The 22,957-nt window shown below is 47.7% G+C and overlaps 5 protein-coding genes across 5 annotated transcripts; 2 read left to right on the top strand and 3 right to left on the bottom strand.

The window, feature by feature from the left end:
• Nucleotides 1-148: 148 nt before the first annotated feature.
• PGRI_061170 (aspartate aminotransferase family protein) lies at nucleotides 149-1,543 on the top strand (the record flags this gene model as incomplete). Its single annotated transcript, XM_040793831.1, has 1 exon — nucleotides 149-1,543. One exon carries the CDS (start codon nucleotides 149-151, stop codon nucleotides 1,541-1,543), a length of 1,395 nt encoding a protein of 464 aa, XP_040648686.1.
• Nucleotides 1,544-2,634: 1,091 nt separating this feature from the next.
• PGRI_061160 (GMC family oxidoreductase) lies at nucleotides 2,635-5,019 on the top strand (the record flags this gene model as incomplete). The annotated part of the gene is made up of 7 exons (XM_040793830.1): nucleotides 2,635-2,863; nucleotides 2,919-3,044; nucleotides 3,103-3,346; nucleotides 3,400-3,862; nucleotides 3,916-3,987; nucleotides 4,039-4,408; nucleotides 4,466-5,019. The coding sequence occupies 7 exons, from the start codon at nucleotides 2,635-2,637 to the stop codon at nucleotides 5,017-5,019; spliced, it is 2,058 nt and encodes a 685-aa protein (XP_040648685.1).
• Nucleotides 5,020-5,275: 256 nt separating this feature from the next.
• On the bottom strand, nucleotides 5,276-6,454 carry PGRI_061150 (CaiB/BaiF CoA transferase family protein; the record flags this gene model as incomplete). The annotated part of the gene is made up of 2 exons (XM_040793829.1): nucleotides 5,276-6,357; nucleotides 6,403-6,454. 2 exons carry the CDS (start codon nucleotides 6,452-6,454, stop codon nucleotides 5,276-5,278), a joined length of 1,134 nt encoding a protein of 377 aa, XP_040648684.1.
• A 2,708-nt stretch (nucleotides 6,455-9,162) lies between these two features.
• On the bottom strand, nucleotides 9,163-11,792 carry chiA1 (class III chitinase ChiA1; the record flags this gene model as incomplete). The annotated part of the gene is made up of 2 exons (XM_040793828.1): nucleotides 9,163-11,180; nucleotides 11,240-11,792. 2 exons carry the CDS (start codon nucleotides 11,790-11,792, stop codon nucleotides 9,163-9,165), a joined length of 2,571 nt encoding a protein of 856 aa, XP_040648683.1.
• A 5,462-nt stretch (nucleotides 11,793-17,254) lies between these two features.
• On the bottom strand, nucleotides 17,255-18,697 carry PGRI_061130 (aurora family serine/threonine-protein kinase; the record flags this gene model as incomplete). Its single annotated transcript, XM_040793827.1, has 1 exon — nucleotides 17,255-18,697. The coding sequence occupies one exon, from the start codon at nucleotides 18,695-18,697 to the stop codon at nucleotides 17,255-17,257; it is 1,443 nt and encodes a 480-aa protein (XP_040648682.1).
• Between the last annotated feature and the right edge of the window lie 4,260 nt (nucleotides 18,698-22,957).

Raw genomic sequence — 22,957 nt, 5'->3', positions numbered from 1 at the left:
ACTGTTGGCCGCGGCTCCGCGGCAAAGATAAACAAAGAGAAGGGGGTCGATTCCCTGGAAAGTGAGCTACAAATGAGGGGCAGCGACCCTCCAGATTAAATGCTACAAGTGTTCGAAAGCAGTCATCCTAATCATGAGCAAATCTAACATGGCCCCTGGAATTACTACAGAAGAATCTACAGTTGCAATCATGCCCCCAAAGAATGATGGACATCCTATCTTGTATAGTAATGTCAATCAGGAAGAGCTTCAAGCCAAAACATCGAAATATCTTCTCAACTATGGCACCAAGTTCAACAAAGACGTTATCTGTGGCAGCCGAGGGCTCTACGTGTACACAGCTTCCGGACACAAAGTGCTGGACTTCACGTCCGGACAAATGTCCTGCCTCCTCGGCCACGGGCACCCAGAGATCGTGCAGACAATCACAGGCCACGCAGCCTCCCTAGACCACCTCTTTTCAGGCATGGTGTCACCCCCCGTGATCAGCCTAGGCGAACGTCTGTGCAATCTTCTACCAGCCGGTCTCGACAAAGCCTTCTTCCTCTCCACCGGCGGCGAGAGCAACGAAGCAGCCATAAAGATGGCCAAGGTCTACACTGGGAAATTCGAAATCGTCGGACTGGGCGGTAGCTGGCACGGCGTGACCGCGCAAGCCCTTGGCGCACAATACCATTTCGGTCGCAAAGGCCAAGGACCCCTGATGCCAGGGATGCTGATGCTCCCCTCGCCGAACGCATACCGCTCCATCTTCCGCCGCCCTGACGGGTCCTACGACTGGGAAGCAGAAATGGAATACGGCTGGCGCATGATCGATATGCAATCGTGTGGATCGCTCGCAGCTTGCATTGTGGAATGTATCCAGTCATCGGCTGGTATGCACGTGCTACCGCCTGGCTACCTCGCGGCACTCAAACTGCAATGCGAAAAACGCGGGATGCTCTTGATCGTCGACGAAGCACAGACGGGCGTCGGCCGGTGTGGAGATCTAATGGCTATCAACCACGAAAATGTCGTTCCTGATATCCTCACCCTCAGCAAGACGCTAGGCAATGGCTTGCCGCTTAGTGCTGTCGTTACTAGCGCTGAGATCGAGCGCGCGTGCATCGAGCGAGATTTCTGCTTCTATACGACTCATGTTAATGATCCACTGCCTGCTGCTGTGGGTGATAAAGTGCTTGAGATTGTGGTGCGTGATGGGCTAGTTGAACACTCGCGTGCTCTGGGTAAGGTGCTTCATGAGCGATTGAATGCCCTGAAGGAAAAGTATGGTTGTATCGGGGATGTCCGTGGACGCGGACTTATGGCAGGGGTTGAGATTGTTGAGTGTCGCGCGACCAAAACCCCTGCGCTAGCGTTAGGTAAGGCGATCGGGGATCGGGCATATGATTTAGGCTTGTGGGCCAATCTCAGCAGCCATCCGAGTTTTGGGGGGGCTTTTCGTATAGCCCCACCTATCACGATTACCGAGGACCAGCTGCTTTGTGGCTTGGAAATATTGGAAGAGGCGTTTGCAACGACCCCTGGTACTCTGCCTTTGTGATCTAACTGGTTTAAGTGATTGAGGGGATTAAAATTTTCCTGCGACCAATGTATGTCTTTGATACTTCATCTCATTCTTTTGTAAAAATCGATAGTCTCTTCAGAATGGAGCGCAATAAACAAGCTCATTGAAAAATTGTACAATTTTGCCGAGGTGGCTCATCACAGGGCCAGACTCAGATCGATTAGCAGAAAGTGCAGTAACTTGCAGCTGACAAGGTTAACCCTAACACCTCCACTATCCCGAAATATGAGATCATATTGAATAAATTCAATTATATTAAACTGAATGATTACCACCTATAACAAGAAATTGGCCATTAGAATCAACCGGTTTGTGTTTCTTCGGATGAATGTTTCACGTCAATTCCATGGAAATCCAGACACTGTTACGGGTCTTGGTTTTAGATTTTTAGATGTCTCTTATCATGGCTGGCTGGTTACTGGCCGTAGGAGAACTCCGTATGATTGCGATCATCTAGCTAACAGCCTATCAGAATATTTTGTGAGATCCACCCTCAGTAGAGACATTAGTGGAGATAATCCTAGACTACTATTGGCCCCTGAGCCTTGGTGGATGCATAGCAACCATGCGGTCATTTGAAGGCAAATCGCAGGATTGATGTGTTGTCTGAGGTGATTTAATAATGGGTATCAACTACACCTCAATGCCTGACAATACACAATCGCTAGTTACAAAGGACGATACAATTGTACACTCTCAAGAAAAATCTGATTGTGAATAATTCGGAACCGAAGAGAAACATGGAACCAGAACGGGTAGAAAGAACAGTCCCAAGAAAAACAAAGTCGATTTATTGGAAATGGCCATGTGGCGCAACAGGAACCAAGATCTCATTCGTAGAAGCCCAATCCAGACCCACTAGTCTAACTCGATTTAGGTAGGAAAATATTCTTATCGGGGATCATCGCTGGAAGTGCGTAAAATTGAGAATCCTCAAAGCTCTTAGCAAGGTTTTCAAAGATTTTGCTCCACAGTCTTAAACCTGCGACTATGATCGGATCTTTATATAGGAGATCCATGATCCACCCTTCACTAAAACTCGACAATCTGCGCCGCGATCTCTAAAAATGCGACCAGGTCTATCAGTTACCCAGATTGTAGGCGCAAGCCTAGTCGCAAATCAATTCGCGAGCGCACTATCACCGCGCACGGAAATCGGGGATTCTTATGACTTTGTGATTGTCGGGGGTGGTCAAGCTGGACTCGTGTTGGGCGCTCGTCTTTCAGAAGATAAAAATCATACTGTACTCGTTCTTGAGTCGGGCGGGGATGGAGATGAGTTTAGGAAGCGCATAGGTGCGCTCGATTATTCTATTCCGTGGAATTTGCGACATTTCTAACGCTCGTGTAGATACACCGGCATATTCTTATTTCGATTCATTATGGACAACACCGTTGAATTGGGATTTTTACACTGTTGCTCAGCCTAATGCAAACAACCGTGAGATTGATTGGCCTCGTGGCAAGGTCCTTGGAGGTTTGTTAACCGTAATAGTCTAAAGACCAAGAAACAAACAATTAACACAGACATATAGGAAGTTCTGCCATCAATGGCTTGTACATGACCCGTCCCGGCGAGGACGAAATTAATGCCTGGAAAGACATGCTCGGAGATATGGATGGTGCCGATAACTGGTCGTGGGAGTCGTTCTATGCTTCTTTGAAGAAAAGTGAGACTTTCACTCCTCCAACTGATGGCGTAGTTGATGAGGCTAGGATCACTTGGGATGCATCAAACCATGGCACTAACGGGCCGATCCATACAACATACCCGGACTAGTATGTCGAATCTCGTTACCTGGAATTCACGGACAACGCTAACGCATCCCTAGCACATTCCCCGAAGTTGGTGACTGGTTAACGTCATTAGAGACACTTGGAATTGAGATTTCTGATGATATGTACGGGGGTGAAACCTGGGGCGCTGACGTTTCGACTTCCTGTATCAACCCTTCAAATTGGACGCGGTCCTACAGTCGTTCCGGGTATCTCGACCCGCTTCCAGAGCGTGACAACTACGATGTATTGGCCAATGCGCATGTGACTCGACTGCTTTTCGAAGATTCTACATCTTCGGATAAGAAAACAGCGAGTGCTGTTGAATACACAACCGATAAGGGATCAACGAAACTGAAGGTCAAGGTTAACAAGGAAGTGATCCTCGCAAGTGGCACTATCGGCAGCCCGGCTGTATTGCTCTACAGCGGTGTCGGCCCCAAGGATGTCCTCTCGGAGGCTGGTGTTGACCTTGTATCTGAGCTTCCTGGTGTCGGCCAACATCTTCAAGATCATTTTGTGAGTGTGCTTACTATTCACAAGATGAACATGTAACTAACCTGGTGACACAGAGTGCCACAGTGAAATGGAGCGCAAATGTGGACACCGCAGGGTCTATCTTTTACGATGGTGGCAAAGACAAGGTGCGTCCTATGTCTCCCCTATCAAACAATGCGGTTTGCTAATTGCCATAGAATGATCCCAAATTCCTCACATACATCGATTCCGCCATTGCCTACGTGAATTCCACGGCTATCTACGGCAGTCAAGTTGCTAAGTACCAGTCGAAACTCCTCGACTCAATCGACCAGTATGCACCAAACACGACATACGACGATGGCGTAATCGCCGGCTACAAAGCAATTTGCAACACGACAGCATCAAAGATCTTCAACACCCCGACAGGTCAAGTGGAGCTTCTATTTATGAACAGCGATGCAAATGGCGACATCGGCATCACAGCGGCCATCCAACATCCATTCAGTCACGGCCGTATCTACATCAACTCCTCCAACCCAATGGACTACCCTGTCATTGACCCGAACTATCTGGCCAACCCAGCCGGTATGTACCCCTTCCAACAAACATCCAACCAATGCTCGAATACTGACAACCTTTTAGATGCCGAGCTCCTCCTCGAAGGTATCAAACTCGCCCGCAAGATAGGCGAAACCAAGCCAATGAGCAAAAGCCTCACAAACGAAACCTCCCCGGGTCTGACCGTCCAGAGCGACGAAGAATGGGTGGAATGGCTACGCAAGTCAGCGGGCACTGAGTTCCACCCATCCTCATCGTGCGCAATGCTGCCCGAGAAGCAGGGCGGCGTTGTCGACGCCAATCTACTGGTATACGGCCTTACCAATGTGCGAGTTGCGGATGCCAGTATCATTCCCATCTCCTTGTCCACCCACTTGATGTCCTCGACATATGGCGTTGCAGAACAAGCGAGCGATATTATTCGCGCATACCACAACTTGCCAGCGGAGCCCGTGCCGGCGTTCAGTGGGTCAGGTTCGTCCAATTCCACGCCTTCCAGCAGCGCAGTTGCCACGAAGAAGAGTGGTAGTGCGAACAGCAATGGTGGTGCCGCTGTTGGCACTGCTTTGTCCCTTGCGTGGACTTCTGTTGTTCTTGTTTCAGTACATGCTATTGTTGGTTATGGTGTGTTTGTATAGGGTGGTGTTTGCGTTTAGTAATGTAATGATGATCCATACCGGTTGAAATCCGGCTTTAGTATATATGAATTCAATGTCTGCAATGTGTTGGGAGTCTCGGGGGAAGCGAAACGGAAACAGTTCCGCTGTAATTAGATATCTACCTCATCAGAGCCAGGTCACATAGTTCAAATCATCTCGAACATAGACACATGACTAGTGCAGACAGAATATGAAGGGATTTCACATATTCCCTCAACTATCTACACCTATCCCCTCAAATCTTCGACTTCCCATTCACGGCCAGTAAAGCCCCATCCTTCCTCACCTCAAAATCCTTACCCAGCTCCCACCCCACCCACTCCCTAAGCGTATCAACACCCCCATCCCCAGGCATAAGCCCACCACCCGACCACCCACCCTGATCTGCCAGAATCGGCGCCGCAGGCGTGCTAACCAGATGCACCATAGGCCGCTGCTCATACCCACCCTCTTCAAGCTCCGCCTGCTCCAGAACGGGGGTAGCACAAGCATCCGTGCCATCAAAAACAGCCTCCCACTCCGCCCGCGTCTTCTCCTTAAACCTCCTCGTAAAGATCTCCCTCAACTTCGGCCACTGCTCCCGATCTTCCCTCTTCGGAAGCTCCCCAATCTTATAACCTAATCCCCGCACGAACGCCGCATAAAACTGCGGCTCCAAAGCCCCGACGGCAAAATATCGCCCAGCATCCTTAGTCTCGTACGTATCATAATACGGACACCCACTATCGAGCAGGTTCTCACCGCGCGGCTCAGCCCACGCGGGGGTATTCCTCCCTAGTCGCGGGAATGTAGCAAGATACGCAGAGCCATCGACCATATTCGCCTCGACGACCTGGCCACGGCCTGTATGGGAGCGGGAGATGAGGGCAAGCAGGACTCCTTGGAAACACACTGCACCACCGCCGGCGAAGTCGCCGAGGATGTTTCCTGGGGCGTAGGGCTTTTCGTTTGCGCGGCCGAGCATGGACAGTACGCCTGAGACGGCGATGTAGTTTATGTCGTGGCCGGCCATGTCTTTGTACTTTCCGTCGCGGCGGAAGCCGGTCATGCGGGCGACTATGAGGCGGGGGTTGTGTTTTTGGAGGACATCTTTTGGGGAGAGGCCGAGGCGTTCGAGGACGCCTGGGCGGAAGGGGTCGATTAGGACGTCAGCCGTTGTGAGGAGGCGGAGGAGGATGTTTAGGGAGCTTTTATCGCGGAGGTCGAGGGTTATGGATGTCTTGTTGCGGGTTAATTGGTCGCCACTGATTGAGTTTGGTCTGTCTATGCGGAGGACTGAGGCGCCGTAGTCGGCTAGGAGAAGGCCTGCGAATGGGCCTAGGTTTGTCAGTTATGATCATGGTTCGTGGATGCATTGCGTACCTGGAGCTAGGCCTGCTAACTCAATGACTTTGATTCCTTTCAGTGGTAACATTTTGGATATGTATTGTAAAGATCAATTGAACTTCAAAGGTGAATTGAAGGGTGTTTACTATTAGTACATGGACGTATGGGATGTCGTAGTTCTCCGCAGCCGAGGTCCGTGGATATTAGAATGCGGGGAAATAATGCCACGCTAGGCCAAATAGGGAATTGCATACTGTACAACGTAAGAGGATATTGTTATTTCTTGCAACTGATTTTACTTAGCAGAAAATAGTCCAAATATGTGGATAATACATAGTACCTACCTGGGTATACCTAGGTACTCCTTTTGTTGGTCATAGTCGGAGTGGGTTGGCAGATGTCAATGCACCTTCCTCCTGTACTAACAAGGAGTTTTCTGTTTACATATCACCTTCCATTCATTCTTTCCTCAAAAAAAGATCTTTTGATTTGATTTATACCAATCCCCACTACCAATTCCCACCCTGGCCATTATCTCCAAGTGATGGATGGCCCACGCTCCCAAATCTAACCAAATGACGAGTCGAGACTCAAGGCCCAGGTCAGAGTCATCTGAACGATGAAGACCCTCTCGGGTAAACTGCCCTACGGGATAGGTGTATTGACATGCATCATTGGTATGACCCAAAATCACCCTATCCATCATGAAATCAACTAATATGTATCCATTAGGGGACCTCAGTCGCAAGAGCTGGTGAAATAGGACAGTACAAAGGTTATCCAAAGAAGGCCATGTCACCCCAATCAGACACAAGCAGGTCATCGACAATCCCTATGGTCGAGACGGACATATCCATGGTAGTGGCAACAAACATGAGCCCAACTTTGCAAATGTCTTCTGGCTTCACTGAAGTTCAACGTGATGGACGTGGAATTTACCCGTCTCCCTTATTGCCCTTCGAACTAAAAGTCGTACGTGAAAGTGCATCTATTGTGCTTTGGAATACTAATCAATGTATAGGCCCCCACTCGACGCGTTGTGCAGCCTTCGGCATGCATGGCTAAGATTCACAAAATCCAAAGTCCACGCTGTAGCATTGGAGTCAAGTGCACATACAGCTGCCTTGATTCATCACGTTGTCTATAATTACTCGAATGTCTTGGAATATTTGTGGATACTCAGATATCACCGTGTCCGGTGTCTGACAGATGAACACTGGTTCACTTTAATCGACTCAGTAATGTTGGTACATGGTCAACCATTCCATCCAAGTACGCTCTAATGCCTGGGCTAACATGATGACATTCATCTAGCCACAGAGTCGGCCAGACAAATGCGGGTCATATGACAGTCGATAATTATCTTTCTGAGATAAATGAGGAGTGCAAGCCACATGTTGGTTTTCATCACTCAACCACGACAGCATGGACAATGGCAGATGCAAGGCCTCCATGGGCCTGCCCACCCACCCGGAAACGTCTAGATGTTTTGTCCATTTTCTTCACTATGGACCTCTGGAGCAGAACTCAGCAAAATATTGCTAGCCGCGAGTTCCTGATATGCTGCCCCTCGACTGTGTCTGCAAAATTCACACATTAGCCCTCCTATGCGTTCCAGAGCTCGTTGGCCTGGAGAGGATGGATGGTTTGTATCGGATATCCACCTATTCCACTATTATCCCACGATATCCACGACGTGAGTGTTTCTTGTGCTGTCGTTCGTTCTCTTCTGATTTTGCGAGTAGCCAAACCAAATTTGGTTGATGTGCGGGTGCCGTTCGACCTTGTCATAACATGCCAAGGATACCTTCATGGTAACCCGAAGGTGACAGGTCATGCGCTCCCTGTCATGGTCGAGTGGGTTTTATCACCCATCTTTCCACCTTCAAGGCTATCGAATCGGTCTTATTGTCGATTGTCGAAGTACCCGCTCAGAAATAACACTCTTTTGATGGGTTGAGAAGAAATTTTGGGAGGAAACTGCAGCAGATTGGGAATAGAGGTTCCTCTGCTGCCACAAGTATTCATAGTTGCAGGTGCCCAGGGACTTATTTCCTGAAAGAATCATATCAGTCCATGCTAACCTTTTCTCGGATAGACCCTATACCATTGTATAGCAGTATTTCACCACCGTCATTTGGATGTAGGCTACGCAACCCTCTACGCGTTGCGTTGGGATAAGGCGAGCATATCGCACCCCATCGACGGCTTACGCAACGGAAAGAGACCGGGCCAGTCATCGGGTGGAAAAGTCGTCATGTTCACAGTCGCCACATGGGTCATCTTCCACTTTCCATCCATGATTCCTGGGATCATACCAAACATGAGGCACATCTCGTCACAAAGACCTATTGGCGAACACGCAAGCCCGGAAAAATCCAGGCTCATGGAAATAGCGGTCTAGGAATATGATAAAAGTATGAAGTGACATGGTATTGTTATACAGAAAGCATGCAATTCCAACTATTCTATAGCCAAACAGAAAAAATGAAAAAGGTCAGACTCGACGGCGACACCTTGAAATGGATATCATTAGGAGATTGAGAACAAACAGACTCGACCACTTGCATCAACAAAGACGCAGGGATCTCATCACTACTGGCCAGAGTAAATCACAAAAAGAGGCCAGGAGGTATAGAATCACTCCAGAAACTGGAGATCGGATAAAAAAGAATATAATAAAGACAATATCGTAATGAAAAAAGCAACCAGTCGCTAGTAATTACCAGTTCTTCTTGAGGTCAGCATCGTGAGATCAATCATATGAGATCATGCTGTCCAGACAAGTGGGCAGCTTCACAGCATCATGAACATGGAAAGAGCGATGGCGAGGACGCCGCTGAGGCTGGCCACGCCGGCCCGCGTGGCACTGTTGAAGGCTGGGACCTCTGGGATGATAGTAGGTCCTGCGGGGGTGTTGGTGGTGGTGGTTGTGGCCTTGGGCACAGGGTGGTAGGCTATGCTTGACGAGGGTCTAACGGGGTGGACTCCGCTGGGGATGGGCTTGAAGGAAGATGGTACGGCGGAGCTGCTACCGGGGATACCGGCAGTAGCGGAGGGAACCGGGATAACGAGGGTGATGCTGCTACCGGTGGGGCCACAGTGCTGGCAGTAAGTAACGGTGGTGGTATAACCCTCGGGCACCGTAGGAGCGGTAGGCTGCGACACAACCTCAGTGGTAGTAGTGACAGCGGGCTTGGTGAGGGTCACGGTAGTCGGGGTAGCAGCGCACACGGTGCAGACGGTCACAGTGGTAGTCCAGCCTTCGGGAATGGAGACAGTGGAGGTGGTAGGGCCGGAAGTAGGGCCGCCGGTGATCTCCGCGGGACCAGTTGGGACTGCGGTGGCAGTGGCGTCACCAGGGCAGTACGTCTTGGTGATTGTGGTTGTGATGGTGGTGAAGCCAGTGGGGCAAATATCAATGTACGAGGTCGTAATGATAGTTGTGGTTGTACCCGGAGCCAAAGAGGAAGAAGACGCAGGAATGGAGGGAGTGGCAGTGATACCAGCGGTGGTGGAGTCAGTGCCGGTAGGCTTAACGCCTCCAGTAGTGGTCTCGCTACCGGTGGGCTTAGCACCTCCAGTGGTAGTCTCATCGCCGGTAGGTTTGGCACCTCCGGTGGTAGTTTCGTCGCCGGTAGGCTTAGCACCCCCAGTAGTAGTCTCATCGCCAGTAGGCTTAGCACCTCCAGAGGTAGTCTCACCATCGGTGGGCTTCGGGCCTCCAGTAGTGGAAGAAGCGCCAGACTCAGTCGAAGAGGGAACGACAGCAGTGCTGGAAGAGCCCGGGATTACGGGAATGGAGCTTGAGACACTGTGGGAGTGGTGGTGGCTGTGGGTGTGGGTGTGGTGTCCATGGCCACCACCGTGCGAGGTGTGGGTGGGCTTTCCAGTGGTAGAGGGGTGGGGAATAAGACTGGATGAGGATGAAGCCCCAGGGATCACTGAGCTGCTAGAAGCGACCGGGCTGGAAGAGGTGGTCGAGCTAGAAGTGGTTGTCGAGCTAGAGGTAGTGGTCGAGCTGGAGGTGGTGGTCGAGCTAGAAGTGGTGCTCGAGCTTGATGGGGTGCCCGAGTGGGACGGGGTAGCCGAGCTAGACGGGATGACTGAGCTAGAGGGGGTGGCCGAGCTGGAGGGGATTGCCGAGCTGGACGAGGTGGTCGAGCTGGAAGTCGTGGTGGTAGTAGTGGTAGTAGTCGATGGGACAGTAGAAGTAGTGGTGGTGGTGGTAGTGCTGGTGGTAGTTGGGACAGTGGTTGTCGTGGTAGTGGTAGTAGTCTTGGTGGTAGTCTTGGTGGTAGTGGTCGTACTCTTGGTGGTCGAAGACGAGACAGGAGGACGAGGAGAGAAATCGTACAAGATATCCTTGATCTTCTGAGTGTATGTCTTTCCGTCGATGAGGTTGGTGTCACCGGCGGTGGCCTCCCAGAGCATGATACCACCGAAATGCTTATTAGTACCGAAAGCTTTGACAAGTGGCTTCACCTGAGCAGGGGTCAGGTAGAAACCAGGGTTAGCGGCAGCCTGCGATGCGGGAAGACCGATGAAGAGCTTAGCATTGGGGTTGGCACTCTTCTCAATGACCTTGACCCAATCGTTGAAGTTGAAGTTGCCCTGCTTATTGACCCAGTCGGCAGCAGAGCAACCCTGGGTGTTGTACCACTGAACCCAGATGAAATCAAAGGACGACTTGGAGATAGCGTCGCCAAGCTGCTTGTCTGGAATGGGGCACTGGGGAGCACCGGAGATGTAGTATTTCTGCTGGGTGCTGGAAGCGAAATGGATGCGCAGACGGTTGATCATGGCAGCATATCCTAGATAGCAGTGTTAGATAGAGTCCAAATCAGGAAGTTAAGATATCAGGAAAACATACCGACTCCACCGTTGTACTCAATATCGAAATCGAATCCATCAACTGAGTTAGTGAGCAGTGGGCGAGGGAATTTCTTGCCCTTCATACTAGCGTTCCACTCCAAGGAAGCGACCGCTGGTACGTAAGGACCGAAGGAGTACCACAGGAAATCCGCAAACCATTCTGCGGTGGCCACGTTGGGGAGAGACTGGGTTGTGGCAGAGCCACCACCGAGGGACAACAGGACTGTCTTGCCAGCAGCCTTGCAGGCTGGGATATCCTCCCAGATCTGGTGGCAGCCACTTAGCAATCCTGTGCCTTCGAAGAAGGAGCCATCACACTGATTGGCGAAGTTGGAACCGGGGTAGTCGCCGACACGTTTGGGGAACTCATGGATAAACCCGATGTTGATAATGTCCGACGTGGTCTGTTCACAGAAGTGCTTGAGACGAGGCTGGTTGTAGCCTTGTCCGTAGTAGACAGCAACGTTACTTTTCAGGCTGGGATCAACAGCAACAGCGGATGATGAAAAGAGGGAGAGGGCCGACAAAGCGGCAATAGACTTGAACATCATGGTGAAAATGAATGTAGTAATTATACGCAATAATCAAATGCAATAGTAATCGCTTGTTAACCCGATTAAAAGGAACGACAGGTTAGCTCGCGAACAACGAGAGGACGCAGACAAATATCTGCTTGGGAAGTTTCCCAGAGTGGCTCAGAACGAGAGTGTTGGTTGTCGAAGGAAAATACAATTCCCGGGGAGGATGTGACTGAAATACATCGAGGGCCGATTCATCTTCGACCCCTGGGGGAAATGCCGACCTCCGACATAAGCACACTAATCAAAAAGCAGAATAGAGCTATCAAAGGGTGGAAATGAGGTGCGTGATATCCGGATGATTCGACCGTTCACAGGTCGGTGCCCCTCTGAATACACTCCACTGGTCCAGAGCCACCCAACGTAGAGTCTCAAAGTGGATTGAAAGCTTGATAGTCTGTCCACTAGACCCGGAGGCCAACAGGATCTGTTCACAACGGCGGCTATGAGACTAACCTCATAGGAACCCCGATGTGAAAGTGGCATAGACCGACCTTTCCATTGCAGACTAATCATAGGCGAAATGCCGGGCTTGTAATATAACCATACAGCCAGTGGCGTAAAAAGAGTCATATTTGAGCAGAAAATGGGTCAGAACTCATCCAGACTTTCTTTGGGGAGGGGTATGTGCTGGCCCCGTGCCTATTTCGGCCAGTCTCGGCGCAGTAAAATTGCAAGAGCCGCATGAAAGAGGCTAAAAGACCCTAACGGAGTCTAGCCGGATTAATAGCAGGTTCATGACTGGGGCAGAGGCAATTAGCTTGATATATCAAATCCAATCACGACTCATGATTCAGGCACTAGGGCACGGATGCCTTCTAGGGTCCACCGTTGTATGTTGGATGCATTGTCGACACTCAACTCAGAGTTACACATGCAGGTAATCAGGCAGGTACCAGTGCGAAAGTATATTTATTTTTCAAGAAATTACTAAAATAGTAAGAGTATATAATTGAAAACATTTGGAATTCTAGAAAGTCAATGAAGTTCATGAAGTTCATGAAGTCAAGGAAATCAAGGAAATCAAGGAAGTCAAGGAAGGAGATCAGAACCGAGCTGAAGGTTAATATTCCTACGCTAATCCTTCGGGGGCCATAATATGGGGCTAAACCCTTCCAGGCACACCAATCAACGTCGATCCGGATGGGGCCGGATCATCTGTTGTTATTCGCTTAGAATCTTTTTAAGATTGGGTGTCTCACTTCATCTTTTTTCTTCTGACCCTAATCCCAGTTGAGAATCATGTAACCCTCTGCAGTGTTTACGTTCTCATAGCCAAGCCTCCCACGTTACATTTTCCTTTTATTTTCCGGTCATGCAAGGTACATATCGTTCGGAGATATGTCCATTATAAGGGACCTTTTAGGCGACAATGACGCCACTCATGCCTAATTGTATTTTTTATCATACTAACCAATCTGGGTAGTGCCCATTTTACATTTTCCATAAGCCGCCACAAATTTCAGGGCCAATGTGCTCCAGATTACTCCGTACTCTGTAGCCGAGATAAAATACGAAAGTCAATCCAGTTATAGGGGTAAATCCAAAGGTTCTCGAGGTCAGGGTAGGTTATAGATATTAATCTTGTTCCATGGGCGGGAACCTTGGGCGATCAGTGTGGATCGGGAAAGATCCTCTCTATACGCATTCCAGCCCTATCTCCATCATAACAAAACTCTATGAACCTCAGGGAAACCTAATTAAAAAATTGGTTTAATGTATATCATTATACGACGAATCATACATTTATAATTTACATTTAAAATAATCAATTCCCGGCCCTATTGCCGATATTCCCATCTGCCGGTGTACTAAAATTGCATCCAACCTCGGAGATTTATGAATCGAAGCAATCAGAGTCACAACTTCATCATTTCTCATTTCGTGTAAAGTTAATATGGACACTGACCCCAAATATCCACCATGAAAAAGAAAAGCCACCCTTAAGCCACGAAACACAGCAGAAGCAGTCAAGTGGGAACGCAATCGCAGAGCATGATCTTGTGTGGGAAATCCTTGGGAATAATATAATATGCCACACATCTTGTTACAGTCTCAGACTATATAATATTATTTTATTGAAGCATCTCCATATGATTACATCCTTCTCGGGCTAAAATATCGTGAGTGCATGGACAGTCATACGAGACTCCCGAAACCCAGATATTAGGGCTCATACCATGGACTAACGAGAATTAAATCCCCCCAAAATTTATCAATAGATGACTTCTGCAGAATTTAAAACAACCAATTCTCTACATGCTTTTCTAATCTTGCGAAGACAGGCGTCAGAGTTGTCCTTCAGCTATACCACCTCATCCAATATATATTCTATGACGTCCGTCCCCCCGAGCGATATCAAAGGTTATATATACAAACAAAGGCTGTCCGCACAAGTTAAGCATTTTTCCGCCTTTGTTTACGGTAGACCTACTAAACAGAATGGTATCTAAGAAGACTACTAAACATACCACTGGCAAGACTACTGAAAATGAATCACACGGCCGCTTATGCAGCCGACTTCTCTTGTAGTTCCAATTCAACACGCAAAGAAAGTCACCAAAATATTTGTAAATCCAAGGTTCGAGATATATATTCCACTGCTAATAGTAATTTATGGATGTCTAATCGGATCGCGAAATAGTAATCTCTCGAACTCTGTAGGGGGGATGAATTCTCTTTCCGAAGATAGAAACTTATCCCCGGCCCGGGTATTAAAAAGATCGGGTGAACCGTGGAAAGCTCCACTTAGAAGTGGGGAAGTGGTCAACGACGTGTTTAGACCTTTTTTGATATTGCTATTCTACCAGAACTAAACTATCAACCTGTTTATGAATAACTTCAAAATGTAAAATACACATTGTGCATTTACAAGGATATATCTTTACATCGAGCTTGCTAGAGCCTATAAGATCTCACAGATTCTCACCCTAGTACCATGTGAGTTAGACCAAGTCAAGAACAAAGAAAGACGGGGTTAACAATTCATGTGCCCTATTAAACAAGATAGTATAACAACCACCCCGCAGTTGGGAATATTCGTTTCTTTTCATTGGAGCTGAGCCCCTTTTATCTTAGGAGAATCGATAATCAATATGCTCAATATGCTTGACGCACTTCCATTGGAATTATTCGGTTTGATAACTAACCAAGTAAGCCAACCTCCACATAAACCCCCTATTTCAGTAGTTTATAATTGCAGATCAGCCGCACGGACCTAAAGCGACTTTGTGAAGTCAGCAAGCGTCTCCATGAAATAGCCATCCCACATCTATACCGGTCCCTTGTCTTATCCGCACCAGAGCAGGAATTAGAGGGTTTGATGCCGATCCTGGAGACAGTATCACGGAAGTACTTGGACGTTATAGTTCCCATATTGGAGAAGTTTATACCATGGAAGCACTTGAAGTATACCCAAGAATTCGGCTTCAGTATTCCCGTCCATAAGCGAGCCCTATCCAGCTATGTGCACCCTAGTGCTAATGGGCTCGGCGTCGCTAGAGATGGGGCACCAGACCCCTTCGTCAATCTAATCTCTGCATTGGGTTCTCTGAGCCTCCCAGATGACGTCTTACGAACTTTTCGGTTAGTATTTGCCTTTCTTACCTTGGACAACCCACTTACGTGAATACTATGTATAGTTGGGACATAGGAACATGTGTTCCCCAGGCTGTCTTAGGCGGCAATAACTCTTTTGTCGCCAAACAAAGACAACTTGAATCTATCACCATCGTTACGCATATTAGGTGCGGCACTTACCCTCCGGATACTGGACGCACTGAGAATAAAGACAGGCAGAACTCCGTGGATCTTGTCCAATTCAAAGAACTACGTTCCCTTGATTGGAGAGGTTTGAGCCACTGGGAAGATTTTGAATCTGTTAGAAAATGTATCGAAGCTCGTGGACATCAAATCCAATCACTTACCCTTGATCTTGTGGACTGGAATAGTGCACAGAAGACATGGGGTCGCAAATTCCTCGGACGGCGCCCCCCGATCGCAACCTTTTAGGGAACCCTCCAACCGGGCGCTCCGTTCCCAAGTTTGAATATTGCCGAATTGCTCCTCCAACAGGCCCAACTGGTTCAACAGGCCCTCCAGCCAGCAATCACCCCCGCCTCTCCAAAGAAAGTGCACAACTTCTTCTCAGAAGAAGTGCTTAAAGTATCCCCTGGAGACCGAAAGGTCATTTTTTCATCTCTCAAGAAACTTGATCTATCATTTGTGTCTTTTTATCCTAAAAACATGGAAATGGCGTATGCTTTTAATATCGAAGCTTTGCAGAGTCTGAGATTACGGGACTGTCAAGGGGTTCTTGACTGGTTCAATTCCATGAAGCTGATGGGATTAAAATCCCTCGAACTTGCTTTCGATCGTTATGATTGTAGGAGAGATTCGCCTATATATATGACGGAGACGATCTGCAATTTTGTTCAGCACGCTGCTGGCTTAGAGAGTTTCTTCCTAATGCTTGTCCAGCCTATTGATTGGAACATTTTGACAAACACACTATCAAGTCATCAGCATATCAAGCGCCTTGTGATGCACCGTCTAGTGAGCGAAAACGGCGGTCACGACCTCATCGACAGAGATATACCATGGTCCTCAGATTTGGAACACATCCTACAAGGAAAGCAATTGACTTGTTTTGGAACTTCCACCCCTGTGACCAAATTAGTATGCATCAATTGCGCGTCTTGAATCTCATATACTAACCCAGAACTAGGGTAGCCAGTTACGAAAGATGCAACCAAGGCCGTCATTCAAACTGTTACATGTTAGGGTAAGCGGAGAAGTCCTTCGTGGACTAATCTCCTTTGGAAAAACCAGCTGGGATGGAGAAACCACCTGGTATCCTAAGTCTCTTTATGCGTATGAATTTGGCCAAGGTATTTTGGTCCCCAATTATCGAAAATTTGAATTGGTAGTGTGATGGAATCTAAAGTCGAACCAGATTCTCCCTGCAAACCCGATGAACTGCACAACTTTGCGCAGTGGGCATTTAGCGCTGATGGTCTTCCAGACCTCCAAGTACTCGCGTGGGGAGACTTCTCATATCGAGAGAGGTACTCGAACGCCAGTCTTCTGCTTTGCAGATCCGACAGTGGTTATCAATGCGTGACCCCTTCTAATGATATTCCTTGGAGTCTTGTTCAGAACAATATGGATATGCTATCCGCCTGTCCTTCGGATGTTCAGCTGATGGGAAACCCAAAGCTGCACGAGGTGTAGACCCATTTTGATTAGTCTGCTTATCCTTGAAAGCTATATTCGAGTTCTCTCCACAGTGCTAGCAGAATACATTGATTTTCCCATAATTCAAGACCTGTCTTGCTTTGCGACCCCGTCGCAGTGTTTGATAATCCACGGGTGTTTTCGGATATTCTCCAAGGCAATTCTCTTTTCCGAATCAAGAACAAGTAGCTTGATCCTTGTCAGTAAGTGTTTGGTAAAATATTTGAACATGAGCTCACCTTTTCGATAAGATCCTTAGCTTCTACGCTAACAAAAGACGGGATAGTCATATCCCCCTTGGCGATTCGCTTCTGTGTCATAGCAGGAGTATCTTCAAAAGGTGCTCTCCCAACTAGGAACTCGTACATCAAAACACCTAGAGCCCACAGGTCAACCTTTTCATCATAAGGCGTGTTGCACCTCTTCGGATCGGCCATCTCAGGAGGTAAGTAGTCTAATGTTCCACACTTTGTGAGTCTGCGACTACTTGGTGAATGAACACTCCAGCCAAAGTCAGACATTTTCAGCTCTCCGTGAATACCAATAAGAATATTCTCAGGCTTGATATCCCTATGAATGACATGCTTTTGATGCAAGTATCGTAAAGCACTCGCCATTTGGGCAATGTATTGCGCTGCCTTCCACTCCGGGAAACGCTCTTCTTTCTGCAAGCGCTTGTATAATTCCCCTTTGCCGGCATACTCGAGAATTAAGATTATCCGCTTTCGATCCTGGAAATGACCGTATAGCCGGAGGACGTTGGGGTGCCGCAAATTGCTCTGAATCTCGATTTCACGAGCCACCTGTTTTTCGACCCGTCCTTGTTGGATTTCGTTCTTGTGTAGTACCTTGAGCGCACAAACAAACCCCGTCTCTCGTTCCCGCGCAAGGTATACTCGTCCAAACTTTCCTTTTCCTAGGGGTCGGCCGATTTCGAACATGCCCAGGTGAAATTCCTTCGGGACAGGTTGTTTGATAAACTGAGCGAACTGCTCTCCTGTCTTTGCCATTGCGTTGGTTGCCGCCGACTGAGCAACAGAGGGGGCGCGTCGAGCCGGAGAAGGAGCATGTTCGCCTTTCGCATGCGCCACTTGGGAAGCGACATGATTGACGGCTGTACTTTGTCGCTTGGCATCACTTGTATGGTGCTTTTCATTTGCGGGCGCTGCATTCGATTGCGATAGAACAACAGAGAGGGGATGTCGAGCCCGTAAAGGTTGCCCTGCTTTGGCTTGAGATACTGGGGAAGCGACATGTTTCAACGCTGTAAGTTGTTGTTTTCCTTCCTGGGGAACCCTCTCGGGTCTTTGTGTTGAGATAACCGATAAGGGCGTTCGAGCTCGCCGAAGAGATTTTGCACCGGTTTCTAAAGCCACTTGGGAAGCGACAGGTTCAATGGTTGTGTGTTGATTCTTATATACAGCAGAATTCAAAATTTCTGCTTGTCTGACTCTGTCTGATGGACGAGCGCTAGTGAGTGCAACCTGCTTCCTGTCAACACTTGTGCTCTCGACGGATATTGAAAGGGCTTCATTGTGCGTACTTACTTTGGAGGTCCGGTGTCGGTTGGTCTCATTGTTTACATCTTTTGCATCCTCGACAGACAAATGCCTGAAGCGAGACTCGAGCGTCGTAGTCGCCATACTAATTCCGATGCCGTCTCAAAGTTACTTCCGTGAAAGTAAACAAGAGGATCGTCGGTGGAAACGATGATCACGTATGGGGTAGGAACTCAGACTTGAAGAGTCTCTTATAAATAATGGTAGGTAAAGATGAGTTCTGTTTATAGTAGAATAATTTTTTTAAGCCAACACCAAATCTGGATAGAATGTCTCCCAGGTCGGATGTGGTTTGTTTATGCCATTCTCCGATGTCACGTGGTATTGATATCATTGGTGGCACGTGACCTCCGTTGCCATTTGTTCTAGAATAATTGAGTGGAGGTGCTGCTAACTTTGGAGGCGTTTAGAATCTTAAATCTGCTCGATAGTGTAGCCGCACATGTCTGCACACCGAACCAGCAAGTAGACTCGGCGAAATGCAATTTCCGTCGGAGTACAACCAAATGCAATCGGTAAACCGGGTTGCCATGCCAACCCGGCCCGGTCAAGATGGGATGCGAATGAACATGCTCCCCTATCTTGCTGGGAAGACCAATATCAATAATAAATATTAGTCTGCTACATATGGAGCACCATTATGTAGTCAGTTAAAACAATAGTGTTTATTATTGGTGGTGCATGTGGCACGGTAGGGTAAAGGGGCTCATTAGTCTAGCAAAGACCACTTCCTTCTCGCCGTTCACCGGCATTCATCGTGATTAGCCTGCAAATATCTGCAATTTCTGGTCGATGCTACCTGTAGCGACAACGCACTGGATCTGCAAATCAGACGAGTCTTCCCCACGTGCCTTAGCGTCATCTCATGTCTGTCTCTTAGCAGCACCTGCAACATCCGTGGGGTGATCTTTGACAAATCCTGGAGGCCATCTCAAACACAGGTGACGAACCCCCCATGTGCATCTTTCAGCGTTTTAACACATTTTCCTCCCTGGCCTAAATCCCAAGAACGTATTGTGTTATCATCGGAGACAGAAAGGAGATACCGGCCTCCAGGGTGGAAAACAATTGCTCGTACCCAGTTGTCATGCCCAATCAACACCTCAATGCAAGTCCTCCAAGCGTCCCAGATTTTGATAGTCTTGCTACACGACCCAGTTGCCATAAACTCAGCCGTGCTTCCTATATATGGGGGTTTCGGTAACCCGGCTAATAAACCAAGGTACTGATATGAAGCCGGTGGAGCAATCGCACAACACTCATTGAAGTTTGCATGGCCGCTCAATGTCAATTTGTTTTCCGGTTTTGTTGAAATGTCCCATAAACGAACAGTTATATCATCCCCGGTAGAAAGGAGGAACCCTCGTCGAGAGCCGGATAGACATCTCGCACCCAGCCAGTGTGGCCTTGCATTGTCCTCACGCAATGCCCATTAGTTATATCCTATAACCTCATATGCATATCTTTGCTTGCACTAGCAACTAATCTCCTATTTGGTATGAAACGGACGGCACTAATAATATAGTCATCCCCGTGCAAAGTCCGAATATTCTTATATCCGTCTGCTGGATTTCATGACTTGATGGTCAGGTCGGAACTGCAGGAGGCTAAAAGAACGCCAAAGGCCCCAGGAGGGCAACCATAATCAAGGCCACAAACTGCTCTTGTATGGCCCTTAAGTGTCATCTCTAATTCCCCAAGTTCCCAGTCCCATATCTTAATCTTGAAATCGTCGAAACCGGAGGCAATAGAAGGGTTCTTAGGATGGAAAGCAATACAGTTGACAGTGTTCCGATGGGAGAGTAGTGAGTACCGGGGATGTTGGGAAGCCACGACTCTGGGTCTCGGTTGCGTGCGGAGGTAGGTAGGGGCCAAATTGTCAAGTTCAGATTGTAAAGCTGCGTGTCGTGAGTCAAGATCCATGATCTAGAAAATAGGTTAGTTCCCGTATTACGATGTACATACCCGTAGATGAAAACCCCGTTGAGTAATCCGCAATGCTGACTTGCCTTTCTCTGTAAGCGGGCAGTGCTCGTCCATTTCTTCTCTAGCAGAGTCTCGTATTTCTTCACTGCCGTTGCATCAAAGTCGTTCTCTACAACCCCCAATTCACTTCTCAGGATGGCAGCGGTTCCTAGAAGACCATTTACTGATAAATATGCTATAATGAATCTCTGTCTGCATGTATGTTTAGCATTAGCTAGAAAACAATTACCAAAGCTTGTCCCCCCAAGCATATATTTACAGCTCTTCGGCTTGACGATGGGTCAATAAATGGGCCATCTTTCATTACGGGCAATCTCAAAACCCAATAAATTTATAATAGAACGAGCCGGCAACCTATCTAGCGTTGAAAAGGAAAAGGAGGATGCACGATCGGAATGCCGAGATGTTGACCGGTTCAGCTGTAAGGTCAATTTCGCCTTCAGAATGACTACTATTCAAATCCGCAACAGTGCAGCCTCCTGGTGCGATTGATTGAAGAGTCTTCATGCTTCCGGCGGCGTTGAGATCCCTTGACAGATATGTCAACTTTGATGAGGTTGCGATGATGGACTCATCACTCGATCCACGGGATCTGGCACGTTTAACAAGGTCAGTATCAGCCAAAGTAGCGTTTCCGGTTACAGGGTCTCTGCATTGCTTGGTCTCAGCGAGCCGCATAACTGCTAGTCCGGAAGGGAGGGGAATCTCTTCATCTGGGATTCAAGCCGGGATCCAGTTTGCACGATTGAAGACTTACAGCAATGTCCTTTGACATCACAAGGTCGCTTATGCGGCCAAATATTCTTGTATTGTTGATGCAGAAAGAAATAAAGGGACAGAGTATCTATATTCCTGTGAATCCGGCAAAGAAAGGTCTCAAGTCTGGACTAGCAAACGGCGTAGCAAATAGTAGGGATATGATATCACAATAGACATCAACAATAATACCCACTCGTGCTTGCTACATGTAATACGGCTAGGTATTGGCACTGTGAGTGACAGGGGGATTCAAAGAGATGTTCTTGATTTTTGTTCATCCCAAAAGAGGCATAAAAACCCATGAGCAAACAAGGCCTCAAGCAAATTTCTCACCCCCACCTGGTAAATGATAGATAATCAAACCCACAATTGTCCTCAGTTGTAACCAGAAGCAGAATTACTTTCAGTCGCTACTTGTAAGAGAGAAGGAAAGTTTTCACCTATCCGGTTTCTAGGGATGGAGCTCAATATGTGGTTCCGGTTTGGCGTTTGTTGTTTGTTTGCTCGGAATGGGTATAGAAATGTTGACCGACTCGGAACGACTGAGACTCGTCGGCTCCGAGGATCTCAATTCACGGGGCTGCAATGACTGATATCGGGTACCCGGTGGTATTTCCGGGAGCTCAATGATACTGTCTGAGCAGAGAGATGATTGTGCGGGTTTGGACGCAGCCCCATCTGTGTCCAATTTAGCGAAGACGAATTTTTGCAGAGTTGGAAGTCATGGCAACCAACGCTCTTCTTCGGTTCCCCAGACCGACTGGGAATCGTTGTTCAAGAATAGAAAATCAATCCACCTTCGAAGCAGGCTTCGTAGTGAGATAATGGGGCAACAATCCATCAAGGGTCCTATTATTATTGGAATGATGGTATATAGAATTAAGTAGCAGAGAAGCTTTAATAGACGCTGGTAATTATAGGGAATAATCTGCCCTCAATTAGCATTGTGCATGTTGCTACACTCTATAATTCCCGTGTTCTTCCGTATTAATCTCTCATTCCACCGTGACAGTCATTGACTAAGTCATCGATGTGTACGTGAATAAAATCTGACTTTCTTTTAAGGTTCAAAGGTTCTCAATGCTTGGGTTGTCGTTGATATGGAGTACGGAGTTGCTCAAGGGAACATCCTCAACTACAAATATGGTAAACTCGCTAAAATCTTCTACAAAAATCATATTGGCCTGAAGCTTGTCGAGTCAATTACTAAATCTAAGTATTATATGTAAGTTCATTTGTTTGCTATATTTTTGATAGTCTGAAATGGCAGAGGTGCTATGTGGTTGGAAGTAGCTACCTAGCTTGTATAGATCTGACCGGGGTTCATGTAATTCCACAATTCTCGAGGAATTCGCCGATTATTTAGTTTGGATATACCTGCTAGACTACCCCATAGATAGTATTGAAAGGCCCAAAGTGGCTATTGAAAACTCTAGAAAGGACGAGGATGGGTCGCGTCAAAGATTATTGGCTGACGAATATGGAAGTGAAGACTGATTTGTCTTCAAAAGGCAAGCCAGGTTTACTGGAAAGTCCATTATGTGAGGGGCTCACTAATGTCACACATAGTATGCGTGTGTAACTCCCACCAGTCTTACA

This window comes from Penicillium griseofulvum, assembly GCF_001561935.1.
Source record: "Penicillium griseofulvum strain PG3 chromosome Unknown contig_95, whole genome shotgun sequence".
Classification (NCBI taxonomy): Eukaryota; Fungi; Ascomycota; class Eurotiomycetes; order Eurotiales; family Aspergillaceae; genus Penicillium; species Penicillium griseofulvum.
This window is presented reverse-complemented; position numbering and strand designations above follow the sequence as displayed.